Here is a 6682-nt window from a genome sequence, read left to right on the forward strand (position 1 = left end):
TGATTATTTCACTTATTCACTATGCTATTTATTATTGTCTCATTTCCGTTTTAGTTTGGCTCTAGTTTTGTATTTATTCCAGTTTATTAAAATGTGGATTAAAATTAAAAAAAACCTATGGAAAAATCCTATAGGCTTTTTGTGAGGGAACCAGTGTCATGCTAACAGCCGATCCACCTACAAAGTGACGTCACAGTCCCCCCACTCTATTCTCTGTGTTTATCACCTATAGCATAACTGCTGTTTTGCAGATAAAACTATTCCTTTTTTAAACGAAGTTAAAAGTAGTAATTAATTCACATACATCACTCTTCTAGAACAATGATTTACTGTATACTGGTGGCTATTTTAGCACAGCAGCAAAGCATCAACAGCTGATGGTATTGAGGCCGATGGAAAGCTCAATACACTTTTAATGGAAGATAAACACCTTCAACTCAAGCCCGTATAAGCTCATCCGCTCCAAGCTTTTCAAGGCCTGCTGAATCCTTCTCATTGCTAATGAACTCTTCATTCAGTTATTATGTGCCTTGTGATTAATTCTCAGCTGCTTTCTCCTCCAGATAATTGCTTTCGATTTGTGTTAGTCAAACTGTATAATCACTTTGGCAGTTGGTGGTATGAGAATAGCTGTGATCTATTTATTACCCGTGATGCAGTTTTGAGACATGTCCCATTTAGAGTGCAGAGCCTATAGGGGAGAACGCTAGGAAGAGAATTAGCCTAACATTAAGCTTCCTGAAATGCAGATTTTATTAATTAGCAGTGTTTATTAATCATCTGATTGAGATAGCACAGTGTCTTCCATAAAATACATCTAAGAAAATAGATTTCATACGTTTATATAGACTGTATTTGAAATAAATATGAAACCGTATTCGCAGCACTGATAATACAGAGCATTTCCAAATCAAACAGGGGATACACCTGAGAAAATTGTGGGAATGAAAGGCACTAAATGCCAAAACAGAGACCTGAATATGATATGAGTTTGCTAAATCATTTTGTTTTAAACATACATGAAGTTCCTCTACATCCATTCAAATCATTTTTTGTTTTTTTTAAGTACAATTTTCATGTTTTGTTTTGGTTTTTATTGTTTTATTTTGTTCATGTCTTATGTTTTGCTATTTGCTATCCCTCATTCCTCTTGTTTACATGTAAATTATTGTTTTTTAATTTTTTCAGAACTAATTTTTCCATATTTTGCTATTTACTATCTCTAATTCCTCTACATCTCTACAGTAATTAAAATTTTGTTTTTTAATTTTTTTTATTTTGTACACTACTATTATTTGCATTTTGTTATATTTACTATCCCTCTTTATAATAAATTCATTTAAATGTTAAAAAAGTTTTGTTTAGAACAAATATTTACATTACATGCAATTTACTATCCCTCGTTCATCTACATTCATTTAAATTTTAGATTTCTCTCGTTCATCTACCTTCATGCACACCCACAAATAACCCCATTTCTACAGTATTTATACTGTAACCTGGAATCTGACGGTGCAAAAAAAATTTAATATTGAGAAAATCGCCTTTAAAGTTGTCTAAATTAAGTTCTTAGCCATGCATATTACTAATCAAATATTAAGTTTTGATATAGTTACGTTAGGAAATTTACAAAATATCTTCATGGAACATGATCTTTACTTAATATCCTAATGATTTTGGCATAAAAGAAAAATCGATAATTTTGACCCATGCAATGTTGTTTTGGCTATTGCTACAAATATACCCCAGCGACTTAAGACTGGTTTTGTGCTCCAGGGTCACATATATTTAGTAAACATTTTTAAAAAATGCTGTGGTTGTACCATGGTACAGTGATAGTATCAGGAGTAATTTAAATAGTACTATGATTTATACTCTGGTACTGAGTACCATATTCATACAATGGTATTATCATGGTACTTTTTCCACATTTGTCAGTAATGTTACAGTGAGTTTGACTGTGAGAATATTCCCTCATGTTACCCTCCAAAGTCTTGTGTGACATGAGTGACAGACAGACAGTGCCATGATATATTTTCAGGTCACGGTTCAGATCCTGCTGTAAACTCCCACAGCAGCGGGTGTTGAGATCTAAATGCGGTACTGGCTTGTTTGACCCTTGGTGAGCCAAATGTGTCAGGATAGAAGAGCTGTGCTTCCACCTCTGATGGACGTTTATGGTTGTCTAAGAATACACAGCACAGATTTAGTCTTTTGTATATCCTCCTGAGAACCAGAAATAAAAAGCTTTGTGAATTTAGTATTTTTTCATGTCATTACATTGTTTAGAGCATAAGAAAAAAATGGTAAAATAACATTTTTGAAAAATTATATTTTATTTATATGTTATGCTATGTCCTCTGTAGAGGACACCGGGACTCAGTTTTTCTAAAAATAAAATGACAAGAGTAGACATGAAAAGGCAAAAACAATGGGGATTTTTTTTAAATCACCAATCAATTTTTAGGTTTCAGGATTTTTTTATACCTAACTTTGTTTATGGATGGCTCTCAACTATGCTATAAAATATATAACAAAATGATTTGATATACCATTTTGCTTTATGCAATATGTGTGTAAAAATTCCATAAACTGGTTTTCCCATTAAGCACAATGTTATCTATACACTGTATTTAATTTGCATATTAAAGTGCTGTTGGGACAGCATGTTGAAAAAAGAAGTGTAATAATGGGAGTAGTAATTGGCCAGATTTTCATAATAATATCTAATATTTCATAAGAATATTGATATATAATTTGTTTTCCTATTCAATTCTTTTGTCTCCCAAAATGTATAATAAACATGCTTTCAGTCCTGGTGTCCTCTTTTTGATATAGTTACGTTAGGAAATTTACAAAATATCTTCATGGAACATGATCTTTACTTAATATCCTAATGATTTTGGCATAAAAGAAAAATAATAATGATAATTTTGACCCATACAATGTATTTTTGGCTATTGCTACAAATATACCCCAGCGACTTAAGACTGGTTTTGTGCTCCAGGGTCACATATATTTAGTAAACATTTTTAAAAAATGCTGTGGTTGTACCATGGTACAGTGATAGTATCAGGAGTAATTTAAATAGTACTATGATTTATACTCTGGTACTGAGTACCATATTCATACAATGGTATTATCATGGTACTTTTTCCACATTTGTCAGTAATGTTACAGTGAGTTTGACTGTGAGAATATTCCCTCATGTTACCCTCCAAAGTCTTGTGTGACATGAGTGACAGACAGATAGTGCCATGATATATTTTCAGGTCACGGTTCAGATCCTGCTGTAAACTCCCACAGCAGCGGGTGTTGAGATCTAAATGCGGTACTGGCTTGTTTGACCCTTGGTGAGCCAAATGTGTCAGGATAGAAGAGCTGTGCTTCCACCTCTGATGGACGTTTATGGTTGTCTAAGAATACACAGCACAGATTTAGTCTTTTGTATATCCTCCTGAGAACCAGAAATAAAAAGCTTTGTGAATTTAGAATTTTTCATGTCATTACATTGTTTAGAGCATAAGAAAAAAATGGTAAAATAACATTTTTGAAAAATTATATTTTATTTATATGTTATGCTATGTCCTCTGTAGAGGACACCGGGACTCAGTTTTTCTAAAAATAAAATGACAAGAGTAGACATGAAAAGGCAAAAACAATGGGGATTTTTTTAAAATCACCAATCAATTTTTAGGTTTCAGGATTTTTTTATACCTAACTTTGTTTATGGATGGCTCTCAACTATGCTATAAAATATATAACAAAATGATTTGATATACCATTTTGCTTTATGCAATATGTGTGTAAAAATTCCATAAACTGGTTTTCCCATTAAGCACAATGTTATCTATACACTGTATCTAATTTGCATATTAAAGTGCTGTTGGGACAGCATGTTGAAAAAAGAAGTGTAATAATGGGAGTAGTAATTGGCCAGATTTTCATAATAATATCTAATATTTCATAAGAATATTGATATATAATTTGTTTTCCTATTCAATTCTTTTGTCTCCCAAAATGTGTAATAAACATGCTTTCAGTCCTGGTGTCCTCTACAGTGGACATGTATGAAATGATGTCCTGTTTCATAACAGGAAGTCATATTTTGATTTGAAACTTTGTAACATTTTCCTGAGATGTTAATTTATGACAAACAATTTGAAAATTAATCAGATTTAAATTGTAATTACAAAATATTATCATATTTCCATAAGGATGTTCAATTTTATCACTAAATTAATGTCAGCCATTTATAAAAACCAAGGAGAGGGAGTGATCACGGTGAAACATCCAAACATTTGGTGTCTCTGGAGAGCCCTGAATGTGCTCTGTACGGGACATCCAGACTTACAACTGTGACATGTGAGGTCTCCGAGAAATACACTCAAATATAATGTCCACTACAGAGGCAAAAACTCCATAGCTGGGTCTCAGGAGGATATGCTCCATTACATCAGCAATCACTGAATTATTTATGCTTACATTTGCAAAGATTTATGACTCTACTTTTTGCATCATATGTGTGCATGAATGAATAGTCAGATGTCACTTTAAAATGATAATATACTGTATGTATGTGTTGGGTTCTAATGCAGGTCTGATGTAGTTATGGACTCTAAGCTGAAAACACTTAGGAATGATAAACATCTTAAACCTGATTACACAGAGGAACATGAAGATCCAAGAGATTACTGCTACGGTGAGCCTCTTTAAATCTGTAATAAAATGAAAGAGACTGAAGAGCCATGTAGTCAATAAAGTCATTAATACAATACAGTGATTCTATAGAAAGCCCTTTTCTGGTTCCCCAAAGAGCCTCCAATGAACAATTTTTAAAGGGGTCATATGATGCTATTTTAAAGATCATTATTTGCAGTTCATTGACTTACCTCCCTCTATAGGTGGGTATCACCCAATCCAGGTGGGAGATGTGTTTAATAAGAGATACAAGGTTCTGTCAAAGCTGAGTTGGGGTTATTTCTCTACTGTATGGCTCTGCATTGACCTCAGGTACTGAAACTTTGTGTTCTATTTGTTGCTTTGTGTATATTGATGTGTGTGTGTTTAAAAGTTATCAAGTGTTTGTGTTTGTGGTTTTGCAGGTCAGGCAGGCATGTGGCAGTGAAGGTGTTGAAGAGCGGAGCTGGATTCACTCAGGCTGGTCAAGATGAACTGACATTACTGCGATGTGTGAGTGTCTCTCTCTCTCACTCTCTCTCTCTGTCTGGTTCTTTGTCTCTCTTCCATTGTATGTTTGTACATCTCAAAACATTTTCCCTCTCTCCAGGCCAGTGGTCCCACAGCCCGCAACCCTCTTAAAGGACGTATAGTGCAGTTACTGGATGAGTTTAAGATAGCTGGTGTGAACGGCATTCGTATCTTTTCATAATATCATGTATGTGAAATGAAGCACTACAACAATAATAAACACTAGCCAAATTTTATTCATCACCTTTTCATAGTAAAATTATCACTTTATGATTGGATTCAGGGACGTTTTAACCTTTCAAAAAGAGTGTCTATATTTTGATAGCGTTTAAATATATATCATATATAAATATATAAACCGTCTTTACCTGCAATACAAGCTGCACACGCAATAGAGAGCTGCTTCATTGACAAACAATGACAAACATTTGTTTCCTACAATTAATTGTAGTTAAATATCTCCTTCATCCAGCGCACTTCTTTTCTTTTTTTGGTTTAAAATAAAATATCTTGTTACTTTTGCAAACGATCCAGTGCCTGAGTGAACTGTACTATTGAATCCTATTGAAACTGAATCACGAACAGTCTCAGATCTTTTTGCAAACCAGTTTGACTGATTAGATCAAAAGAGTGATTTATTTGCAAATCTGGCAATACTAGTGATTCTAAATCTAAACTGCTGTTAGCAAATACATTAAGCACATTTAACTGGCTTGATTTGCTGAAATATAAGTAAATGATTCTTAAAGGGGTGGTTGACTGGTTTTGTTCTAGGCTTGATTGTGTTTATGGGGTGCAGTCTAACATGTGTTAATGCTTAGTTTTTTTTTTTTAAATGCATTATTTTTCACATAATTTACCTTTATTCTTCACCGCTCTGTCCCTTCTCTGATAAACGTGCTGATCATTTCCTGCTTTTATGAAGCCCCTCCCTCAGAAATATGTGATGGGCTCTGATTGGTTAGCTAGTCCAGTGTGTTGTGACTGGCTAAACCGCCTCTAGTGTGTGTCTATACGTCCCGCCCCTCACCTAAGCGGCATGTGCTCCAGTCGTATTGTAAACAATGGCGTCGTCTATATTGCTTAACAATTTGAGCCCGATTGAGACCCTGAGAATATTAGTGAAGAAGATTGCGCAGAACCTGTGCAAGCACGGCCAATACGCATTCTATGTGACCTTTCATTTGCAGAATTTCAGTCAAAATTTGTAGGCAAGGAAGATATTTTCATTGTGAGTACAGCAGTATGGCAATGTATGAAGCCCTGTTAATAAAGAAGTCACTTTCAAACTAAGCAGTTTGAACTCCCTCATATGATACTTCCAATCATGCGTTAAAACTACTGGATTTAGTAAGAATTAAAAAAATAATCACAAAAAAGAACTACTGGATTTTGACAGTGAAATTTCACAGATAAACGATAAGTGTGACCGCATCTACAGTGAAACGTCCTGTATTGGAACTTGTAAAGC

At 34.1% G+C, this 6682-nt stretch overlaps 1 protein-coding gene across 1 annotated transcript in view; it reads left to right on the forward strand.

The window, feature by feature from the left end:
* Positions 1-4611: 4611 nt before the first annotated feature.
* Positions 4612-6682, forward strand: part of LOC107551506 (SRSF protein kinase 3-like) — a 6976-nt gene continuing 4905 nt past the window's right edge. The window contains exons 1-4 of the mRNA XM_016233122.1: positions 4612-4702; positions 4905-5013; positions 5106-5193; positions 5291-5378. Coding sequence (XP_016088608.1) covers positions 4612-4702; positions 4905-5013; positions 5106-5193; positions 5291-5378 — 376 coding nt within the window. The remainder of the gene's footprint in view (positions 4703-4904; positions 5014-5105; positions 5194-5290; positions 5379-6682) is intronic.

The sequence above is a fragment of the Sinocyclocheilus grahami genome, unplaced genomic scaffold (genome assembly GCF_001515645.1).
Source record: "Sinocyclocheilus grahami isolate Dianchi unplaced genomic scaffold, SAMN03320097.WGS_v1.1 scaffold426.1, whole genome shotgun sequence".
NCBI lineage: Eukaryota > Metazoa > Chordata > Actinopteri > Cypriniformes > Cyprinidae > Sinocyclocheilus > Sinocyclocheilus grahami.